General features: G+C 38.6%; 1 protein-coding gene across 2 annotated transcripts in view; it reads left to right on the forward strand.

Moving 5' to 3' along the window:
• The window catches only part of GPC6 (glypican 6), a 1,119,966-nt gene that overhangs the window by 558,701 nt on the left and 536,263 nt on the right, over positions 1 to 25,002 (forward strand). For both annotated transcript variants that reach the window (XM_019828517.3, XM_011280573.3), the window contains exon 3: positions 11,176 to 11,567. In XM_019828517.3, coding sequence (XP_019684076.1) covers positions 11,176 to 11,567 — 392 coding nt within the window. The remainder of the gene's footprint in view (positions 1 to 11,175; positions 11,568 to 25,002) is intronic.

The raw sequence follows: 25,002 nt of genomic DNA on the forward strand, positions 1-25,002 counted from the left end.
CTGGAACCCCGAGACTGCAGCCAGGCACCAGCCCACCCCAGAAAAAGTCCATGAGACAGTGTAGCAGCAGCGTTTCAGAGATTATGGAAAATCACAACACACATCTGGCACCAGGCTTTACCCTTAAGGACCTTGTTCCAGCACCAGCAAATGTGGCTGCCTTCCAGGGTCTGCTGAGACCAGGTGGCTTCAACAGTCTCCACCAAATGTCCTTCCAGCAGTGGAATTGCTTTTCCCTGTGTGGCCCGAGAACCTCCCGGACCCCACTCTGCTCCTGGGGATTCGCCCTTCCCACCAGAGCACCACCAGGTATTGAGCTGCGGAGTTGCAGACTTTGCGCCCCCCCCTTGTTTACAGTCTTAATGGAATTTAAACCCTCTCCTTTCTCCCTTTTTAGTTCAGTCCCTGTGGCTGTTTCCAATTTTCCACTTTCTCTCCAGCTGCTTTTGGGGAGGGGTGCTTTTCCTGTATTCTCTGCCCACCTCCCCCCAGTCTTAGTCCTTTCTCCTCCTGCAAAAGTGGCTCCCTGCCCGCCTCCGGCTTCTCTCTCCCCAAGTTCACCTCTCCAGGCCACGTACCTGCTGAATTCTGTGGTTCAGGTTGTGCAGATTGTTGTGTTAATCCTCCGATCAGTTTACTAGGTGTGTAGGATGGTTCAGTGTTGATCTGGATGTACTTCATGGACACGAGAAACACAAAAAACTTCCATGCTGTTCCACTGTCTTGGCTCCCCACCAATGCTATAATACTTTCATTAAAAACTTTATATCTGGGGCACCTGGGTGGCGCAGTCGGTTAAGCGTCCGACTTCAGCCAGGTCACGATCTCGCGGTCCGTGAGTTCGAGCCCCGCGTCAGGCTCTGGGCTGATGGCTCGGAGCCTGGAGCCTGTTTCCGATTCTGTGTCTCCCTCTCTCTCTGCCCCTCCCCCATTCATGCTCTGTCTCTCTCTGTCCCCAAAAAAATAAATAAACGTTGAAAAAAAAACTTTATATCTAACTGTGCTGTCACAGCTCAGAGTTTTCGAGTACACTCTGCTTCTTCCTTCTGTTGTCTGCGTTATGTTCTTAAATGACACCCTGGTTACTCGGTAGACGTTTTCTTTCCCTTCAGCTGTAATTAGCTCGGGTGTTATTGGACCCTATTCCTTTCTCTTCCCAGGCTCTACCCTTCCTTCCTCATCATGGGGTGAGCTCACTTCCTGTCATCAAGGAAGGCAGAAGGTGCCTGTGGAGGTAGTGTTAGATGCTGGAAAAGAAAAAGGTACAGGGAAAAGGCAAAGAGACCCACATACTCTTATTCCCCAATACCACAGCTAGCAAGCCTCACATTTTGACCAGTGCTGTGCTCTCGTCCCAAGACCCGCACATCGGTGGTGGTCTACTTTGAGAAAAGAGAAATAAAGGAAAGGAAGGGAATAAAGAAACGGAAGAAGAGAATTGGGCTATGTGTACTATGGCTCCTCCGTGCGTCATCATTCTTCCTTCTCTGCCCATATATCCACCACTGTGCATGGACTAAAATGAAAGTATTGGAGAATAGAGAAGAGATGTACACGGAGATCACTCGGGGAGCTTGAGGATATACTGACACCTGGATTCCACTCTCAGAGATTATGGTTTAATCAGTATGGAATGCTACCTGACCACCAGGATTCTTCTAAGTGATTTTAATGGCAGCCAAGGGTGAGAACCACCTAATTCTATAAAAAAGATAAATCAGTTTCATTAGGCTGTTCTTCCTGATTCTTCTTGAGCACCTATGCAATCTCTTCTTCCAAAAACTCCTGGCCCTTATCGTTGACTTTTCACCTACATATTAGCTTTGGCCCCTCTTTCCAGAGTTCACCTGTAGTGGTTTGGTATTGCAGCTTTTTTTCCACCCCTGGCCCAACAAGTAGCTGGGTGAAGAAGTAAGGGGAGCTGAACAAAGAACTGGATTTGGGAACAGAAAAATATTCAACCCAAATTTTGAAACCTAAACCCCCCCCAAAAAAAAACCCAACCCCCCCAAAAAAATCTTGCTTTTTTTTTCACTTAAGGAAAACAAAAATTTGGCAATAACTTTAAAATCTGTAATTGTGGTGCCTCCTTGGCTAAACATGCTGTGGATCATGTCATCTCTGAAAGATAAATGGGTCATGGGCAAGGACTAAAGGCATTTTCTGTAGGCCAAAACCAAGGAACTGTGCAGTGATTCAAGTGAAGTCTGAAAACATCTCAGCTTTTAATTTCATATGCATTGCTTAGGGTGAGATGGAAATACCGTCTGCAGGCTCCAAACAGTTGTTTGCTTTGGGCAGCAACCGTCAGCAGATTTCAAATTCAATTCATGATTCGCAGAATTAATAGTTTATCTATACCACCTTGTGAACATAAATGGCCTAATCAGTCTTTCTTACTTTAAAAGATATCTTCTGGAGAAATAAGCTACCAAGAAATAAACCATTTATCAATCTAATGTGTAAAGGATCGCTAAGTATAGAAAAAAAAAGTTTAACCTTGGGAAATGTGCATTCAAGCCAACAATTTCTATAAACTGCCTTATTGCTTCAAATCTCCCTATATCAACCAATTACATAGATGCTGCTTTCCAGGGAACTTTCCTTTTTGCATCTGAATCACACCCCTGATTCGGAAAAGTCTCCTGGAATTTATTCTCTTCAGGTGACTTAATTTAATCGTATTAAATTGGAGGACTTTGTTGCAAGGTATTGATTATTTTTAACAAACACTCATGATTGTAAACTGATGACTTTTCATTAAAATTGTCTTCATGGAATGGCCTAGTTGATTAGATTAGATACATTGGAGAAATATAAAGTGGTGATGTCCAATTGACCTGAATAATGTATTTTAAAAGACATTGTTATATCCTTGGTTTTCTTGATTTATTGGTTAGGGGTATTTCCCTAGAACCCTTATGTTTCCACTTATTTAAGATCTAATTTATAAGAGTTTCCAACTCACAGTGGGAGGAATACAATAAAAATAACCTTTGGATTCAAATAGTGAGCAATTTTTGTAGTATGTATTATAATATTTTTGATAACTGATACATTATTTTCTGAACCTATTTTTTTAGATTTATAGTGAGCATTGTGTTTTGTTATAGGGCCTTGTAAGATGTCAAAAGATAGTTTAAATTTCTGTTTTTATTAATTACCATAAAGAGAAAGTTAAAAAAGAAATTTTCTTTTATGAAAAATTTTCTTTTATGAAAATTTATGAAATTTTCTTTATAATTTTATTGGTATTATATTTTTTCTTTTCCTTTTTCATTTTATACTGTCTACTTTATATGCCAAGTTTACTGTGGGATTTTCTCCTCATAAAAATTTCCAGGGACTCATTAGACCACAATGTTAGAAAATTTTAGGGGTGTCCACTCTAAAATCACTAAAGTCACCTAAATCCTCTAAATCATTAAAGTGATTTAAGAGTTTACTTTTGGATTTAAGTTACCTTGCAAGGGAATATAAAGAGATGAATGGGCTACAGAGTTGTCAAAGCAAACTTTAACATATAAGATAAAAATAATGGAGAAAAGGAATTTTTATTCTACTACTTAGAGATAACAGACTAATAATTAAGTTGTCTTCCTACCTACAAGAAATGAAAGGCATAATACATTTTGTTGAGTTAATTTATCTTCAAACATTTCACTTATGATTTTGACCCTTTATGCCAGGGATTGGCAAAGTTTTTCTGTAAAGGCATGGATATTACATATTTAGGGTATTTCGAACAACATAAATTCTTTGTTGCATATTCCTCTTCGTTGACATTGGTATTTTATTTGATTTTAGTCAAACATTTAAATGTATAGGTGAATGTGTTCACAGACATGTATACTTGTTGCTAATGTACATATATCTTAAAACACTATATACGATATATGTGAGCAAATATCATAAAATGCGGCATATCTGTAGTCAAATAATTTCAGCCTCCTTTTGTGCGCCACTGTTCTGTGTACTGTAGCTATAATCCCAGAATCTGTGACTGATTTTTTTCTAGTGGAAGCCACCCCTTTAAGAAAGCTACACCAAATCGAGGGATATAAGTATGCCCTCCAGTCTGTTATCTACATTAGTACTAATTAGTATTAGTGGAGAAAGTAATCACACCTGAAAATTATTTGTAATAAATAATTTAGATTTGACTTTAGAGTGCATTTTGCACATTTATATATGGTTTTACGCCCTCAGAGTTTATGATACTTCTCATTAATTTTCAAATCAGAGTGTGAAAATTTGACTTAGGATAAACTACAAAGCCACCCCACTGGCCTGCTCTTAGAATTCATCCTTTCTCTTAATGGTTGGGAGCTCTGGGTTGCATGCTAGTTCAGTGGTCTAGGGCAACTGGTTTCTGCTTATTTCTGAGCCCCCGCTTTCTCATCTGCAAACTCGATATACTAACATTGAGTATGTAAAGCCCGTCATAACCATGCTTGACGTTGTGTTTGATGTCCATTATACATCAGGCAACTGTTTAGGTCCTATCTCTAGCTATGCTTGAAATTACCATCTTTCGTTGTTTCAAATTCATTTGTCCTCTTCATTTAAGTTTGGTATCTTGACTTTCCTCCAAAACTGTAACAGAGACAAATGGGAATAATGAAGATATTGTGTTACTGTATTGATTGCATTTTAAATCAGTTTGTGTTGGGGGTGGGGAGCTCTAAAGTGACAGAAATTCATTTAAATAATCCCTCAAACAGGAAAGATATAGATTACTATTACTAGAATCACTTTGAAATTATATAGGCTATTAATTCATGAAATGAATGGACTGAGTAACTCATAATGCTTATTAAAATATAATAAATTTAGTCTATAGAAACATACATATATACACACAGCAAGAGAAAGTATGAATTAAGAGATAAAGAAGTCATAAATCATAGAAGAATTTTTGCTTACCGCAACATTGTCTCATAATGGAGATTATTATTTCTCTTTTTGAATAAATTATTATTTTGAAAATAATTTTATATAATTTTTCAACCTCATAATTTCAAAAAATATATACTGAGGGTTTCTGTTTCTTACAGAAAAACACAACTGATGTTTAGGAAAAAAAGCAAAGGCAATGTAATAGACTATCTGTTACAGATTCAAAAGTGGCTTGGGGGTTAATTCAAACATAACATTCAGGGCATTGCTTGGATGAGGTAAGCACTTCACTTTGCAGTTAAGTTCACTGGGCATTGCCAGTGAACGTGAATGCAGTCGGCTTGGTGAGATCACAGCCATGATGTCAGGGTCCAGCAGGGCCAGGCAGCAGGAGAGGCAGTAATGAAGCCAAGCAAAGAATAGCTCCGGACAAACAGAGCTGTCCAGAGAGGAAGTGAGGGTCTGGTAGGGCAGTCTTGTTGGACAGGGGCCACGAGGCCTTCTGTCTATAGATGCACAGGAACTTGGAGCATGAGAGAATATGAATGTGTATGTATGTGTTACTGTACAAGAGTTTGGAGAATGTCAGGAGGCCGTATTCATCATGTCCTGCTCTACAATGAGGTGTAGCATCTTCCTTCCTCTAAGGTGGGTCCGTGAAGTTATCACTAAGAGGAGCCCAGACCAGATAGAGTCAAGGTGTGTTTCACTGGATGTTCATGTTCATCTGTCTATCTACTTACTCACTATTCACCAACTATTAAGGCCCTGACATATGACAGGCACCGCACCATACATGGAAGTGGTAATATTGGCCACCAACAATTTTATCCATGAATATAATGCGTATTTCAGCCCTTTCACCAAAGGAACGGCTCCTCGAGTTTATCTTGAAAGTAAATTGTGGGGTTTTCTTTCTATAAATATGCTAGTCTTTTCTTTTTTTTTTCTTTTTTCTTTTTTAATGTTTATTAATTTTTGAGAGAGACAGAGACAGAGTGTGAGCAGGGGAGGGGCAGAGAGAAAGGGAGACAGAATCCGGAACAGGCTCCAGGCTCCAAGCTGTCAGCACAGAGCTCGATGCAGGCTCAAATTCACAAACCGTAAGATCATGACCTGAGCTGTAATTGGATGCTCAACCGACTGAGCCACCCAGGCACCCCTTTTAAAAATTTTTTTAATGTCTATGTTGAGAGAGAGAGAGAGAGAGAGAGAGAGAGAGAGAGAGAGAGAGAGAGAATGAGTGGGGGAGGGGCCGAGAGAGAGGAGAGAGAAAGTCCCAGACAGGCTCCACTCTGTCAGCACAGTGCCTGATGTGGGGCTCAAACTCACGAAACCATGAGATCATGACCTGAGCAGAGATCAAGAGTCAGTCGCTTAACCAACTGAGCCACCCGGGTGCCCCAACATGCCAATCTTTTTTCTCTATGTTTTGGTATCCTATTTTTAGGCTTCTGAAATTTATCAGTAGAAAGTTAACTCTCAGCGGGTAGATTAAGAGTGGTTCTGTCTCCCCAAGGGATTTTTGATGATGTCTGGAGACACTTTTGGTTGTCAGTACTGGGGGTAGGATGTGCTTTTGGCATCTAGTACACGGGGCCAGGGATGATACTTGATATCCTCGAGTGCAGGGGACAGACCCACAACAACAAAGATTTCCCAGTTCACAGTGTCAATGATACTAAGGCCGAGATCCCTGATACAGAGGACTGGCATCTAACTGTCCCTTCCACTTAAAGCTACACCTTGCCAAGGATGACACTTCATGTGCCAAGCACTCCCTGAGCAACAGCAATGTTTATCTCTTCTCACAGAGTCTCACGCCCTGGAGAATGGGAAGAGATAGGCCATTTAGGAATCATGTATTCTTGCCCTCAAAGTCTAACACAGAAGAGCGTAAAGGGTGCTGCTTCTTCTTCCATGAATGCTCTTCATTAACTCACTGTTTTCCTAGTGGTCAGATCCGGCTATTATGTAAGCAAGGAGACTTCTGAAAGGAGAAATCATCTCACAAACTGTACCTGAACACTGACAGATTATGCAGAATGAGGAAGGACAGCCATATTGACTTATCCTTGAAAAAAGCATGGGGGATGGGGTGCAGGGTGGTAACACTATTGTGTCTGTGAATCATAACCCTTACTGTACATCCACTTTCCAAACCATTTTACCCTCCATGACAGCTCCTCTGGGTCTTTCCTTAACCAGACCTTGGACTCTGGGCTGACTGAACTCATTTAACATGCTTTTGTGGAGGGAAGGGTAGAAAGAAAGAGATTAGGAGACAAATACACTTAACATGAATATGTGGGTTTAAAGAAGCAAATTTAGGATACCTGCTTCCCCTGCCAGGACACGTGCTATCTGTGACCATGTACAGATATGGTCTCCACTGACCAGGACCAAAGCCTTTCACATTCACTGGGTTATGCGATCACAGGAACTTATATCACCATCTTGAAGCACTCATTTTATTTTTTATTTCTTTTAAATTTTTTAACATTTATTTATTTTTGAGAGAGAAAGGGGGAGAGAGAGAGAGAGAGAGAGAGAGAGAGAGAGAGAGACAGAGACAGAGACAGAATCCGAAGCAGGCTCCAGGCTCTGAGCTGTCAGCACAGAGCCTGATATGGGGCTTGAACCCACAGACCGTGAGATCATGACCTGAGCCAAAGTCAGACACTTAACTGACTGGGCCACCCAGGCGCCCCTTGAAGCACTCATTTTAAACAAGCTTTCAATGAGAAGTATGTGGGAAAGCATGAGAGCAGGAAAATGCTGCAATTTCTAGGTAAATGCTATACAGCACCTAATCCAGTCCCCATGTCCATTTCGCTTATAGAAGCATTAACGAGATATTTCCAGCTTGATTGGGCAAAGCTTTTGTGGTGTCCTTGGCCTGCAGATTCCTAGAGAGCCTCTTGTCTGCCTTTTCCTCTTGGTGGTCCCTCCCTTCAGCCCTGTGTGCACCTTACGTTTTGTTCCATTCATTTGGAGTCTGCATTTGAAGCCTTTCTCAGATATCCTTAGGGCAACTTTGGCTCTTCAGAGTTGATTTTTGCCCCTTCAGAGGCCTCTCCAAGTGATCAGGCAGCGTGCAGACTTTCTTTTTGCCTTTGGAACAGTGGTGGTTTTTATCTACAAGATTGTTCCCCCCACCCCCCGCCCCCTTGAAGCAATCTGCCCTGCAGCAAACAGATGTCTGTACCCAGATCTCCCTTCTAGATGAATAAGATCCTTCCAGGGGCTAATGCTGGTTGGAAAAAGTGCTTTCGTGCATCTATGAAGCATAACTGAGCCCTAAGCAACAACTTTTGATGTGTATTTTGTGAATGGGGAAGAGAAAAAAATCAAAAACATTTTTTTTCTGCCAAACTGTTTCTTGACATGAAAATTTTTGTTGACAGAAGGCCTTACCCAACCTGAGGTTTGCCCTCGCCGATGAAACAAAGGTTGGATGGACATTGCTTTGCCTTACATTGTTCTTCAATTCCGTTCTCTGCGCTGTTTGGGCATAATACTCCATCAGCAAAGTGGGGCTGATAACTGTCTTCCAAAACTCCATGCTGTTTGGTTTGCTGAGAAACAGTTTTCATCCAAGCATAAAATACTTTGTTCAAAGAGTCAACCTTCAAAAGGTGGAAGTCTAAGTCCACGGGCAGGCTAAAAATGAAATGAGTGTACTTATTTTGGGAGGACATTAGTTTTGCCTCAGTACCTCAGATGCCCATCTTTCATAAGATCTAAGATCAATGTACCTTAAGGTAGCAACATTTGTCATAATTGCCTGATACATTAGCATCTTTCAATACCAAATATTAACTTTGACTATGAGATCACTAAACCATGTAATGATTTTGAACAAGGAATAATAGCTTGACTTTTGAGGACCAGTGAAGCTAACAGCAAACTTTTGAGACAATGACATACTCTTAGACAGAATTTAAGCTTGGAACCTAATGAAATGTTTGTTGAGCCCTATTTATTGAAATAGGAGGACTTGGTTTCATTATTCAATTATAAATACTAGTTTAGGCATATGGAAGCAAACCACATGACACAGAAAGGGAGCAGTCTGTTTTTAACTATTTAGCCTCAAAGCAGGCAGAAATCCCGCATCTTTCTATTCCCCGTATAAGGAGGGGAAGAGCCTAAGTAATGTCGTTTTCAGTAAAAGCAAACAATAAAAATTTCATCTTCATAGAGAAGCATTTGTACCTCAAGTCCTTGCAGAGCGATGAGAATCAGAAGATTTTTTTTCCTTTTTTTTTAAACCTCTTTGAAAATCCAGACCACACTATTGATTACTAACTATTCATTGCTGAAGGCAGTACTCTGTATTCAATAAATTAAGCTTTAATTCCTGAGTCCAACAAAATAATTGACCTCCAAAAGAAGATAAATGAATAGGCTGTCCTGAGCTCATGATTAGAATCCACTTTCTAGTCTCATTATATTCGTATTTTTCAATTCAGTGATTTTTCCATTCTTTCTTAGTTTTGTTCACAATCTATAACACCTTCCTCCCTGCTGCTCTATCACCAAGGCCAACCTCTTTCCATTCTTGGTTTTGAGAATGAAAGATTTTAATATGATATTTTTATAATTTAGTATTAATATTGACAAATTAATACAGTTTCCATTTTAGGACAAGCTAGGTAACTAGTATTTCTGAAAACTTCTGAACTGTTCTTGATTTCATAAAATCCTAAATAACATAGATGTACCATGCATAAATATTTTGATTAAGATAAGAAATATTTGGTGGCTTGTATAAGATCACACAGGATTTATAAACCATGACTTAGGAAATCCTTCAATTATTGCTGCCCCTGTAGCCACAGAATTTCTATATTTAAGAAAGTCTATTCTTTCATAGTAAGAAGGTAAACATGCGACTAGAGTCCTCTTTAAGGTTTGATGCTTTGGTTTCATTTGAAATCAAATATAAAATATCATTATTGCAGACACTATTTAAAGATCACAGCAGTAGTTCAATGTTAACATTATTCAGAATTGAAGTAAATCAAGGTCTTCTGATAAAGCAGAAATAAGGTACAGCTTCCAAGGAAACTGTGGAGAGATTCGTGTCTTTTTTCCTTCAGTGTCTCAGGAGAAAATCCCCCAGGGTTCCAGAAAAAAGGAAGTTATTTGTTTTTGTTTGCATTCCTACTTTGATTCCTTGAGGCATCCTGGACTTGATTTGCCCTTCTATTACCTGAGAAGGGTGCATAGTATCAGAGAGTAAAGAGAACTATGAGAGGTAAAACAGAATCCCTCTGATGTTGGGCACTTGGATTTATAAACTCAGAGGTATTATCTCTTCATCGTCTTTTTTGCCACCCCAAATCACATTCTGCAAATGGGATAACACTTGAGTTGACTCTACCCAGGCTCACTTGGTGCAAATGGATAGGTGCCCCGCATGCCTGAAGCATGTCTTGAGGGAGCCTAACGTGAGCCCTGAAGAGGCTAACAGCACCCAGTGACGTTAATTTCTTATTTCTTGCATCCTGTAACTGAGTGTACTGCGGGGTAGCAGAGTTCATCTCTTGGTGTACTCTTTCATTGAGAACTTTTTAGGCAGAAATCCCAACAGCCCATATTTTATTCAAGTTCTATAAAATGATAGTTTACATTTATAATGGTAATGCAAAGTACTTCATAACTTTCTGATTCATTGTGGCAAACTAAATTATGTTCATTATATAGCTTTGGTATTAAGTGAATTTATTTGCATTATGAATCTCTGAACACTGATAATTGATTGCTATTTATAGCAACTACAAAGAGTCCAAAATATTACATTAATGTAAATATCCCATTTATGAACTATTCCAAATAGCAGCAATTTAATTGAATTTAGTGTTAGAACAGATTTGTAAATAGACTGGCGCAAAAGTTTTTAGCCGTATGCATTTGTTATTATGTTAATGACAATACTTTGCAACGTACTTTGATTTGAGTTTAAATCAAATTAGGATTTTCTAAAATTTAACAATACATGAAAAAAGAAACTAGCTACTTTGGAGGAGCAATAAATGATACACTCCTAATGTTAATGGATGTTCTTTCAAATAGAAATCATGTGGTCTTCTGTTTTCTTTGACTCGTAGATCGTAGATGCAGGGCAAATCTTATTTAAAGGATTATCATCAATTCATTGATGCCTTAATCACAGGTTACGTTTTGTATGAAAGTTGTGTCTAAGTTAGGTAGATCCTGTGGGCATTCAAGGTCTTACTAATTATGAGTGTTTTCTTGGTTTATTTGCAGAATTTTTCCGAGAGCTCCTGGAGAATGCAGAAAAGTCACTAAATGATATGTTTGTACGGACCTACGGAATGCTGTACATGCAGAATTCAGAAGTGTTCCAGGACCTTTTCACAGAGCTGAAAAGATACTACACCGGGGGCAATGTAAATCTGGAGGAGATGCTCAATGACTTCTGGGCTCGGCTCCTGGAACGGATGTTTCAGCTGATAAACCCACAGTATCACTTCAGCGAGGACTACCTGGAATGTGTGAGCAAATACACAGACCAGCTGAAGCCTTTTGGAGATGTACCCCGGAAATTGAAAATTCAGGTCACCCGCGCCTTCATTGCTGCCCGGACGTTTGTCCAGGGGCTAACTGTGGGAAGAGAAGTGGCAAACCGAGTTTCCAAGGTAATTGAAAATCTGCTTTCTAATTGGTCTTTCTCTTCTGCTCTGTTTTTAAAACAACTGTTTAAACAACAACAACAACAAAAATTCAAGGTGAAGTTTCTCTGTTACAGTGGTCCTTGCTCTTAGAGTAATCGGATAAACGTCAAGGTTTAATTCTGTTTTACTTTTTTTTCTTGCTTTGTATGAGAGAAGACAAGATTTCAATCCATTCCATGTTTGGAACATAGTGTCAATATTTATCAGCGATATAGCATGAATGGTGCGGAAACAGGCGTCTTGTAACTATGACCACTTGGCACTTCTGAACAGAGTTTTAAGAATGATAAATAATCATGAAACAGTCCATCCGGAGGTTATAATCCTCTAGGAAGTCACAAGGTGATAGTCTTCATGAGGTTTTCAAGTAGAGACAAGTTGCTGTTCACACACCAGCTTCTGGCATTTCTTCTTCTTTATCACTTGCAAAAGTGGCCAAATTCCTCAGTAGTGGAGAAAGAACCCTTTGCTAACACCTGTAGAACTGGATTAGGGAGGAGTAATGAATACAAAGTATAGATTCTGGCAGGGAATTCCTTTTGTTATCCATTAGCTTTGAAATTCAACGCCTCATATTGCATCCGGCTTCTGAGCAAGATAAATCACTAATACACATCGCGCCTTTCCTTGAGGATGTCTCTAAACCTTTAATGCAAGGGGTCTTTCTCCACTGCTTTCTTTAAACATTGACTGTTTCCTGTGTGTAGGATGTTTGCCTTTGTTTAAATTCTTCCTTGACATTCAACTGTTCTTAGAAGACGGGCTTGCCCATTTATGAAGTCAGTCCAACAAATAAACTGAAAGATGATTACTCTAAGACATAAAGTAAAAACAGCACATAACAGGAATCTGGTATTATGTCACCCAAAAAGGTCATATTTGTACAAAGATTAATGCCAAACACTACTTTCTTATTGCAGGGCTGTGGCAAAGACCCACATATTTCTCATAACTATTGGTGCTAACCTTCCATGTTTCTCTTTTCTCCACCTTCATGTCCTCAATATTTACATCTTGGTATAAAGACTGTGTAAACCCTTAAAAAATGTGTCTCTGTGACACTATTTATAAATTCCATAGCCATCCATTTTTAAATTACCTATTCCTACTGAGTTTATTTGAGCATATGGAAAGAGGATTTTCAAGAGGCCTCTAAAAAGGATAATCACATGAGGCTTAATATAACATAAAGGCCATATAACTCTGATGTTAAAAATGATGTTTTTTTAAAATGAAAATCAGTAATATTCTGGATACCAAAGGAACTAGAGCCCCAAAAGTGGGTCGATAAGGAACTAGCCAGTTGGAATAGCAAAAGGAAATATGATCACCCAAGAAAGTCTGTAAAATATATAGAAGTACAAAAACTAAATATGTATCCCATATATTCTTAAGCAGAAAGTTTGTTTTTTTTTTAAAAAAAAAAGATAACTTTAGTCACAGAGACTTCAAATTGAAGTCTTTGCTTTTGCTGGAGAATGAAACACACAGCCGGCTTTTAAGAAACACAAGATAAGAAATTCAAAGCGTGGATTGATCTGTGCAACATTCTGGACTCTTTACTTTGATTCTGTCTGAGTGTGAGTAACGTTTAGATGCACATATTTTGGCCTGGGGATGTTCTGGTGCAATAAGAGAATATTTTCTAGCAAAGTATCTAAAAAGTATCAGGGGAGACTGCTGCTGATTCTCTCTGAGTTCTCAGAAGATGGCATTAACAACTGCCCCTAGATGGCACCTCCCTTTTACCATTCCCTGACTATCTCAGTATGAGGTCTTTGTAGATCGAAATCGAATTTACTATTCTTCATGACGTGGAGGTTGACATCATGGAGCAACCACCAGTAGAATATGGCTTTTAATTTTTTTCTGGACATGATGAGGGATATACTCTGTAACACTGTGATCTTGTTTCTCCTGATCTTTCCATGATCAGCATTCATTTGCTGAGCAGCTGCTGTGGATTTGTGATGTAGTTTGTGGTCATGTAACCATGGAATGCTGACTGTTCTATGCAGATATTGGCTTGTCTGGCCTGAGTTTCATTAGCCCTAATCTAGTCAAATCATAAGTCCCATGCTGACATCTGGGTGCCACCTTGTAGAAAGATAAACAGAGAGAAAGAGAGAGAGAGGGGGGTGTGGCTTAAAAGAAGCCGAACCTTTTTTTTTTCCTAAAATAATTTATGACTCAGGGATTTAAGTATATTACAAATGAACTTTCTCACCTAGTGATTACCAGAAGGTATGTAACTGACAAAACCAGAAATACGTCTACTAGGACTGTTGGTATGCTGGTATTTTTCAGCACCCAAACTATTTTTTGTAATAAGAATAAAAATTACAAGGACTCAATATTTTAAGAGAAAAAGCAAGAATGGTGTTGGAGGTAAAAGCCCTTCATAAATCTGGGGCGTCCCTGTGGCCCGTTACTGGAGGGATTTGAGTTGGCGAAATGATTGCAGAAGAGGTAAGGAATTCAACGCAATATTCCCAAATGGAGATCAACAAACTAGGTTATCTGCTGCATCCTGGTTTGTGGAATACATTTTTTTCCTTCTGTTTCTTCTCTTTCAGTAGCTTCTCAAATCTTGGAAGATATCATTAATAGCTTCTAATTAATTGTTTTGACTGTAAAATGTATCCCTTTGGCAAAACACAGCCATTTGACACAAATGTTTTGACATGATGTTATAGGGAGTTTTTGTACCAGAAAAATGGAGGAATAATTTGGAGGCATCAACACAATAAGGGTTTAAACTTATCTTTGCCATCTTAGAGACAAAAGCCTTGTCTTCTTCTAGGCACTGAATGAAGCAAGTTAATTCTAAGTAACTGTAACTGGAGATCTGGTTCTAGGAAGTGTTAAATGATCCTCGAGTGAATATCTGTGGTCAGTTAGCCAGGGTTCATTTACTATGTGAATGACTAATTTTGAGAGTGCTGAGTGTTGACAAAATACAGAGATTTGGTAACTTTCATACTTTATTGGTGGAAGTATAAATGGATGTGTTCACTTTGGATAACAATTTGAAAATACCTGTATCACTGAAAAAGTATGTATCCCAACACTGCAGTTCTACCCCAGGAGTGGAACAGGCAGATATGTGTGTGTGTGTGCGGGCAGATAGGAAGAAGAATGTTCACAGCATTGGTTACAATAACATGAAAATTAGAAAAATCACAAATGTCCCATCGGCATACATGGTGATCTTGTCACACCATGAAATCCAATGGAGCATGGAAAATAACTGAACGATAGCCACCCTCATGGATGAATCACGGAAACGTCATTTTGAGAGAAAAACATTATCAAAGAATACATACGATTTATATAAAGTTCAAATAACGTAAAACAAAGCAATACATTTTATTTTATTTCAGAATAAAAATATATGTGATAGAAGTCTGGGGAAAATTTTTAAAAATTGAAAACACAAACATTAGATGGTCATTTCCTTTAGGGGTTAGGCTTAGAGATATTATAAAGGCGGGTTATACAGGGATTTCTAAAGTTATTGGATAACATACTGTTTCTTAAGCTCTGGGCGATATGTGCAGTTGGAGGGGTGGATTTAAAACCATTTTAATGAAAGAGATTCAAATGGTGAAGACTTTGCCATTGTTCATCTCTGATTCTCTTCATCTGTGAAGATATGATCAAATCCCTGAGCTACCCCCAGTAGTTTATCAGACTTACTGCTGTTTGTAGACTTGTTAACTGTTCACTTTCCATGCTCCATATTGTGCTAAACTACACCAGGTAAGCTTGGAAGGCAAAGCTCTAAACTGAAGATAAAAGCAAATTTTGATAATGTAGTAGCCTGGAAAGAAAGAGTCTAGACTATTTCTTAGCATTGTCCCTTTATTGAAACACCACTCTCATACCCTTATATATACCCATTTATGAGTAGAAACATGGAAGCCAGCTTGTCAGACACTGTGAAGCACACAGACAGAGGGCTCCATTAAAGAGGTGTTAATGTTGTCTGCCTAGACCAAGCTTCAACTATTTATCATGAAGGCAAATGTGGAAATGACTCTCCTGTCTTCACTGGTCCATCCTGATGGCTGTCATTCTGCTTTAATCAAAGTGACTTCTATGAGTAAAGACTGTAAATTATGTCAGTAAAACTGCGTCAATTATGGAAGTCATTTCAATGATTTGTTCCAGACAGTTGGGTAGATAGTAGAGCTGGGATCCAGAGAACTTGCCCTATTGCCAAATACCGTCATGTATCCCTTGTCCATCTGTATGTCCGTCCGTCCATCCATCCATCCATCCATCCATCCATTCACCTACCTAAAATCCTTCTTTCTTGTGGGTCATGACTTTGAAAAGAAAGTTTGACTTACAGTCTTTAGTAAGACCAGAAAGTTTCATCAGTAGACACCTGTCAATGTCTGCTACACAGACTGTTTTTGCATGAAGAGCCTCTTAGCTGGTTCATATACCTTAGTAAACAGCTTTGCATTAACATTGCAATGCCAAGAAATCAATAAACAGAGTCAATTTTCAATAAATGTGGTTGATGGACTATAAGGCTGAAAAGTTTATCATCAAATTTGATGAAATGAAGGCTATGAATTATGTCCATTGAGAGCGTTCTCTGATCACAATGGAAAACCATTCTGAAGAATTTACCATTGAGATAATTTACAAGAGAAACGGTATTCTGTTTAGCTGTTTGCTTTGGGGAAAGAATTTAAGATATAAAGTAAGACCACCTTTTATAGCTATCACCTGACTCATTTGTATTGTTCCTTTTATGGTGATATTTTAATTGGAGTTAATTTTTATGGAGTCATCCAAAAATGAAACAGACCACAAAAAGGTCTTAGGTGAATGAAACCTTTTTATAATTCTTCTGTGGCTAGCGTATTCTCTTCTGTAATTGTTGATTATTCAGTGTAAGTTACTTCAATAATATACAGTGTTAGGAAGAATAGGTAAGCTTTTTAAAATTATCAATAATGCTTCTATGTTTACAACTTTTAAGTCAGCATAAATAATACATGCTTGCTGCTTTATGATGGTGGTGTGGGCATTATATTTAGAAAGTACTTAGCAGTCAATAAATAAATAATATCATGATAAAAATAGTAACAAAATGATATTAGTACTAGGAGCCATGACAATGAAAATAATGTAATTCATTGAAAATGTATGAATTTTAGCCTGGTCTAGGGGCTGTGATAAGCCCTGAAAATCACAATAATATAAGTAAATCCCACTGTCAGAAGAAGGAAAGAACATTTCCCCTCAAGTATAGCATGTGGGATTCTGCAGATGGATTTAGAGAATTAAGAGAGACAGTCTGTTTTGATTAAAACAGTTTGGTTATTTTGATTAAAACAGTTAAAATATCTTATTAATTTTAAGTTCTCTTGCAAACTACATAGCTTAGATGTATGCTTTTGAAAAATAGTTGAGATAAGAAGAGGGTAGAAATTGAGGAAAATGAAGCTATTTATATCCAATGCACTAACAACTATTTGTGTCTTCTTTCTTTTTGTTCCCTTTTGTAGCTTGTCTCTCTAATACCTATGCCTGAGTTAGGCTACTTTATTTTAAAATTATACTATCTATTGGGATTCCATTAAAATGAGCACCTTTCTCGTCATTGAAATTTGATTGTGAAATTGTATCCATTTTGGAAGAAGTTAATGAGTTCCTTAACTCTGTAAATACAACATAACTAGGAAATGTTTGAGAACCACAGTTCTACTTATACTGTACCTAATAGGTATAATCTCTCTCTCGACTACAGTTCAAGTGGGGTGGTTATAATAACCCAGCTTTTATTTCATCCCAATGTGGACTCTTGTAAAAGTGAAGCCATTTTATGCTTGTTCATTGTGTACTGTATGTCAAGTACTATTGATAAGTTTATGAGATACCAAGGCCAAGCAAGTTAACGTATTTGCAAGTACTAATTGGGAACACACACACACACACACACACACACACACACACACAAAATGTCAATGTATACTGAGAGAATTTTGCAATAAGTGTTCTGAGAACAGAAAGGAGAGACATCTAGCTTAATCTTATGTGCCCGGAAACTTTCAGGGGCATAGAAGCCTGAACCACATATTGAAGGATGCATGGGCGTTGGGCAGATGATGAGGGCATCTAGCATGGTGAAGGATGTTTTAGGCAGAAGCAACAGTGAACAGAAGAAGCACAGAGGTATAAAACCAAATGATGTGTGCAGGTAGCTGCAAGCATGTGGTGTTCTTGAGGTATAAAGTACAAAGCAATGAATAGCAAGAGATTAAGCTGGAGGCCCAAACTGAACCCTTGAATAAAAACTATTTCACTAACAATTTGGTGCATGTCTATTTTACCTGAATAACTTAAAAAAAAAAACAGCAACAAACAAAAAAACAAAAACAGAACTTTCTGTGGTTTGGAAGCATTCTAGTATTTTTGAGGGACAAGTGAATGCTGAGCACTTACTGTGTGTCAGGTATTGTTCTGTAAGAAAAAGGAAATAACAATGAATAGCATTGTCCTTGAGGAAATCCAACACTATCCAGAAGTTCAAGTGTGGTACAAATGATCAGGATAAAGGCAGAGATCTGTATAGAGCACTATGTGAATCAAGAGAAACACACATTCCTTTTTGTCTTGGGAAATTGGAAAAGACACTGTAGAGTAGATAATAGTCAGACTTAGACTTCAAGAGTGAACAGGTATTACAACAGGGAGAAAGGGATGTAAGGCTTTGTGGTCCGAGGCCCAGCAGGTTCAAAGACACAAATCGTGAAAGGTCATGGTGTTTTGGAGGGGATTCCAGGAGGTAAATTTGGACCATATTATTTGGGTCATAGTTTATGTTAAGGAATGTGAAGGACTTGGCATAGGCAAGGAATAACAATGATTTTTTAAAAGACAAGTATGTGATCAGATATTCACTTTAAAAAGGCAGTCCATGGGGTTGATAATCTGGATTGGGGGACTGACAGCCGGTGCGGTGATGGGAAACTATTGCAGTTGCCCAGATTAATAGTGATGAGACCTGGGTCAGCAGGTGGAGTGGAGTGGAGAGCACACCCGGAGAGACAAACACGCCAGCACAGTATATAGATGATGTATCTTCTCAGGTTCCCTCCCGGCATCAAGCACAGTTCCTGTCACAAAATTTGTTCCCGTTTAGTAACAGCTGTCTGTTGGCTGACTGGTTTGAGAATCACCACCATATCATTGATTGTTGGCAAAGGATGGTAACATTTGGCTAGAGGAAGAGGGGAATAGGATCAGATGAAATATCAAAACATATCAAGATTTAAAGAGGGATATAGAGAAAGAAGACAAATGGTGCGAGCCAGAAAAGCATATTGCCCTGGAAGTAAAGAGAACAGAACTTCAAGAAATAGGGTAATGAACAGTATCGAATGTTGCAGATAGTCAAGTGGGAGGCAGAGAGGAAATAGACTTTTGGATTTGGCTCTTAAGATGTTACCAATTAGCAAGCAGCAGTGCAACTACCCTGGTTTTGATTGGTAGAGAAGCTAATTCTTCTGCCACTACACATTCTAGAACTAGCGTGGTCCGTGGACTGGTGCTCTTGAGTAGGCTATCACGGTTTTGCAACAAGGTAAGTACAACTGAAAGCACTTTAAAAATCTGAATAGCAATTTCACATTGCCCCAGCATCCAAGACACCATCAGTAGACTTTTCCTTGAATATTGGTGAACTTGTCTGGTGAGTCTCCTCGCTGTGACCTGCATCTTAGTTATGCTCCATCAGGTTAGGTATCAAAGCATAACATCCTGGGAAGAGTCAAATAACCAGCCAAAGCCTGTCTAGGTCATGGGAGCCTCAGACAGTGAGTCTGAGATGTATTATTCTAGAACAATGCTGAGAATACAAAATAACCTATTCGGCTTGATTCTGTTGGTGTGTCTGGACTTTCTCCTCCCTGTATGCAGTTTCCCTTTACCCCTTTTTGTGGCCTTCTGTCCCAGCCTTTTCCCCTGGGGTGCATTCTCTGTGTTCACAACCATCAATGGGCTCCTGTAAGCCCATTTTGATTGACACATCTACTGTCTGCCTTTGCCCCACAAGTCCGAGAACTTCTCTGGGGCCATCGGAAACGTGTGCTACAAGCAGATGTCTTTGTTACTAATAGGGAACCTCCAGTGGTGAAATGTGCCAATTAAGGTACAGCACAAATAAAAAAGGCCCAAGGATAGAACTCTAGTGCTGCAACTCAAAGGATGCTTCTTCTAAAATGGCTTCGTAAAGGAAAACGGACCTGACACTTTATTCCAGTGAACAGCGCTGAGTCTGTTCTTGGATATGTATCTCCGAATGCTTTCATGCTTTTCTTGCTGGAAGGTTCTGTGCCACAAGATTTGAACAGCAGTCGTATTGTAATTACTTACACATGCAAAAGCACACCCGGAGTGTTGGCTGGACACTGCGGGCTGTGTGGCAGGATAGGCCGAGACTAAAAGTCCGGAGGATTTTTCTTTTATGGTCCCATCTTCATGGAGTCAGTGTAACAAGGACATTCTCTGAGGCAATATCAGTGCAGAGGTTTATGAGCCAAGATACACATGAAAAAGAATTTTAATAGAGCTTGACAGATATATTGCATTAAGACTGCTGACATAGTGAAGCAAGACTTGTGTAAAGAGTATGACACATTGGTATTTTTTAAAATGAGGTATTAGGTCATACAGATAGCTGACTGTATAAAGAGGGGGGATACACTGTCTCTACCGTTACCCTCGTGATTACAGGCAAGGGTTATTCCCCTTCATGTGTATGCGTTTTACCTCTTCGTCTTGATGAGTGGTATTCAGCACAGACACAGTGGATCAATCCCAGATGCTTAGAAAATAAAAATCACCCCACACAATGTTGAAACTCTACGTTGTCTTACGTCTAAATCAGACGGCCATGGGTGAAAATGGACAGTTCAGAGTGTCAGTAATGGGATAATGGTGACTTTGACATTCAGATGGAAGTACAACTGTAGCCTAAATCAATAGATATTCCGAGTTAACATGAGTTGACACTTAAGCGGCGGGCATAAACAGATTTTTAAAAATTCATTGTTGGCGTTGCAGGAATGTGCTGCATGTCAAAAATGCCGATGTCATATTTAATACTCAGTAGATAACGGGATTTTCATGGGAATTTTATCCTCTTTAGTTTGTAGTATCTTAAGTCAGGAAAGCAGAGTTTTCCATGTTCATTTTGTATAGGATTTGGCAATCAGAAAAAGTCATTCAACATTTTAAACTTTCATAAATATATTAATTATGAAAAACTGTTATGCTGCGTACCATTCTCACAGTAGTTATAAATATGAGTCTCTCCATAAAGAAATATATTGGTTAATAAATAATGGGTGTTGGGCACCTGGGTGGCTCAGTCGGTTGGGCGTCCGACTTCGGTTCAGGTCATAATCTTACGGTTTGTGAGTTCGAGCCCTGCATCGTGGGCCCTGTGCTGACAGCTCAGAGCCTGGAGCCTTCTTCGGATTCTGTGTCTCCTTCTGTCTCTACCCTTCCCCTGCTCACGCTCTGTCTCTCTCCCAAAAATAAATAAACATAAAAAAGTAGAAATAAAACTGATCAATCAATAAATATAAATAAATAAATAATGTGTGTTAAAACTTTTCCTCATTTGCTCTTGGTTTTCTAAAGACCCATTTCCTTACTAAAACTCTATCTACATAAGGCAAAATGTATTTCACTGTTTTTCAACGGAAATGGACAGCAGTCAGTAAGAAACACAGGATTTTATAGGGCTTTAAAAATAGCAGAGAACCAATCACTCTGCAGATGTGCTCATTCCTTTCTTCTTAGGGTTTTGTTGCTCAAATTAAAGGCTGGGCCAAGGGGAAGTTAAGTGTGCTTGCAATAACACATTTTATCGAAAAGACAAACCTTATGATATCCTGCTGCATTTGTAGATAGAATATAACTATATAAAATATTTATGACACCATTTCCATAAAATATCAGGAATATCTATTGTGGAATGGAGAAAAAAGTACTCTGACATTTTGGCTAAGACGGCAGAGAATCCAGATGGAAAGTCTTTTATATTTGTGCAGATTCTTTTTTTTTTATTGTTAAAGTGATAGCTTTGTTCCAGCAATAGTCCGATATACCAATTGTTTAATACATTGTAAATCTTACAACTCCTGGCTATCCAAGCTGTCCCTCTTAGTCAGTTGGTAGTTGATCACTTGTGTTGTGGTTATAGAACCAAGTGCATTGGGGAAATTAAATAATCTGATGAACCACTCAAGCCAAAGAGACTTTTTCCCCCCTTTGAATTACCAAAAATATTTAAATAAAATTTTGACCCTAGCTTAAATCACCTAGGTATTTATTTTTTGTGACAGTTAGTAAAATAGTGTTATGCATTTTTGCATATTTTTTTCTGACTACAAAATCAATATGTGTGCTCATCCAGAAAGCAAAACAATGTGGAAAGTGCAGAAGGGTACAAAGAAGAAAATAAGAGAATCCTAAATTCTCACTACCCAACCAGTGTCAAAGATGGGCTAAAAGATAATCCATCTCAAAAGTTTGTTTCTAGTCTTTCTGTAACTCTAATATGTATTTTATATTACATATTGTTAAATCTTGTGGGATAATTCACATTGGATTCTACTTTTTTCTCTTTTATATGGGAAGTATTTCCCCACATCAATAGCATTTCTTTAAAAATTACCCTTATTTCTTAAAGAATTCTTTTGCAACCTAAAGAATTTGTTTGCTACCAATATATCTGGGAATCTGTCACAAACAGTCACCTCCTGGACATTCTCACTATGAAAAAGAAACAACTGTTTTAAGTAGTTCATGTGTGTGTCCATGTATCATGTTTACCTGAATTCATCTTGTACCCTGAATGCCAGGATATATGAGAGTCCCGTTATTCCCTTAGCATGTATTTAACTGTTGAAATTTACTGGTTGGTTTGTATATACTCCACAGAGCTTAGGAGCAGTTTTTTTTGTTTGTTTTGTTTTGTTTTTTCAAAAAGAAAAAAAAAGATATAAACATAGAGGTAGGAATGAGGCTAACTGGAAATGTATATTGGAAGTTCCTGGGCAATCTTTCCCGTTGGTCCAAAAGTCTAGATCTAAGCCAGATTGCAGACTGGTAGACCTTGGTCCTAACTGGCCCAGGGGCATGTTTTATTTGGCATCAATTCTTAAGATTTCAAATAATGTTTTGAAATGGGAAGGATTAACATAAAATGTGGATTTCTACAATTCCTAAAGATATGACCAGCCTGGCCCCGTGTTAAGGAAGGTTTAGACCGAGTTTGTGCTGGGTTGAACATTCATGGCTCAGTTTGATGCCCACCTAATCATTCCTTTAGTTCGCCTGATTCTGAGCTCAATATTGCTGGCCATCTATCAAAATGTTTCAAAATGTGTGGCTGTTTTTCTCATAATAGAGAAATGTTTCTCTATACCTGTGTGTTTACTAAAAATGAAAAAGGGTCAATCACTTTTTGGGTGGCTCAGTCAGTTAAGCCTACAACTCTTGATTTCAGCTCAGGTCATGATCTCACGGCTGGTAAGATCCAGCCCCGCGTCGAGCTCCAGACTAACAGCAAGAATCCTGCTTGGGATTCTCTCTCTCTGTGTCTCCCCACCTCCTCTCTCTCTCTCTCTCTCTCTCTCTCTCTCTCTCTCTCTCTCTCTCAAAATGAATGAACTTTTTTTTTAAGTGAAAAAGTGAATGACAAATAGAGCCATGTTTCAAGAAAAAAAATGGTAGGAAGCTTACCTTTTTTTGAAAGTATAGAATATTCTACTTTATATGCAAATTATTTCTATGTTTAAAATTAAAAAATAAACTTCACTTGTAATTACTGACTCTGTGGCATTTGAATGTGCCAACCTTCCTTTAAGCCTGCTGTTAGCCATCAGTATGAGACAGACAATAGTCTTTAAATAAAAGCAAACCAATAACTAAAAAAACAAAAAACAAACAAACAACAACAACAAACTCTACTATTCTTAGTGTTAGATCAGGAAAGAATCTCCCCTTTTAACATCTTAAAGAATATCCTTGTAACATACAGCTAGAAGTTTACTCCTGCCAGAATGGACCACAGCAAGCACAGACCTGGAATTTTTCCCATCAAAGTTGTCACAAAATCATCACTATGCTGTCCAAAACGAATACATTGGGAGCCACATATGTTATTTAAAACGTTTTATAAGCACATTAAAATAAAAGGAAACTGGGGCGCCTGGGTGGCGCAGTCGGTTAAGCGTCCGACTTCAGCCAGGTCACGATCTCGCGGTCCGTGAGTTCGAGCCCCGCATCGGGCTCTGGGCTGATGGCTCGGAGGCTGGAGCCTGTTTCCGATTCTGTGTCTCCCTCTCTCTCTCTGCCCCTCGCCCGTTCATGCTCTGTCTCTCTCTATCCCAAAAATAAATAAACGTTGAAAAAAAAAATTAAAATAAAAGGAAACAGGTGAAACTAATTTTAATGGTAAATTTTTAACCTATTATATCCAGAATCTTGTCATTTAAATATGTAATCAATACAGAAATTATTGATGAGATATTTTATTTTTCTTGTAACAAGGCCTCAAATTTCAGGATGTATTTTGCATTTTGGGACTAGCCATATTTCCTATGCTCAAGAGTCATATGTGGCTAGTGACTAATGTGTCAGACAACGCAAATATATAGTTTTAATGCGTTATCCTCCTGTCAAGGGCAAAGAATTTTAGGGACTCACCAGGAAGTCTAAAACTCTTGGGGTTGATTGTTGACATGGTTCTCCAGTTGTGAGGAAAATAGAGAAATATTTTGTGTTTGCATAATGCATTTTGGACCCTGACTGGAATTCTGACAGAAGTAACAGATACTTTATTGAGAGATTTGCTCTCGCCAGCCCTCAGAGATTTTGCAGGTGGTATTACCAGTGCCCATTAAAAAAAGTATAATGAGCGCCAGAAAGATTGTAAATCATCAGAGAGAGATTAATCTGTGCTTTTCCACCTCCCCTGGGGAGGCAGATGAGAAGAATTCATGGAGGAGTTGGCTGTTATCTATGGGTGTCAGCCTCAGTCGTAAACAAAATAAATAAACATCCAAATATTATCAAAGGGGGCTCTCTGTAACTTTTGGCTCTTACAAAGGGGTCCTTAATGTTCACAAAGGTGGTCCGTCACCATTAAATGACTCAACACCACATAACTAATTTGTGTTCAGACAGATTTGAGAGTATTTCTGCAAGATTTTGGTAAAGATGGTACTTTTCAAGTAAAAGTCCCTTAAGTATTAGCTCTCTTAGATTTCCCATAAAACATTTGAGCAGACAGTGTTTAAAAGAATCTGGAAAATTGCAATTTTAGTGAATTACTATTTGGATGCATAAGGTGATGTACTAG

The sequence above is a fragment of the Felis catus genome, chromosome A1 (genome assembly GCF_018350175.1).
Source record: "Felis catus isolate Fca126 chromosome A1, F.catus_Fca126_mat1.0, whole genome shotgun sequence".
Classification (NCBI taxonomy): Eukaryota; Metazoa; Chordata; class Mammalia; order Carnivora; family Felidae; genus Felis; species Felis catus.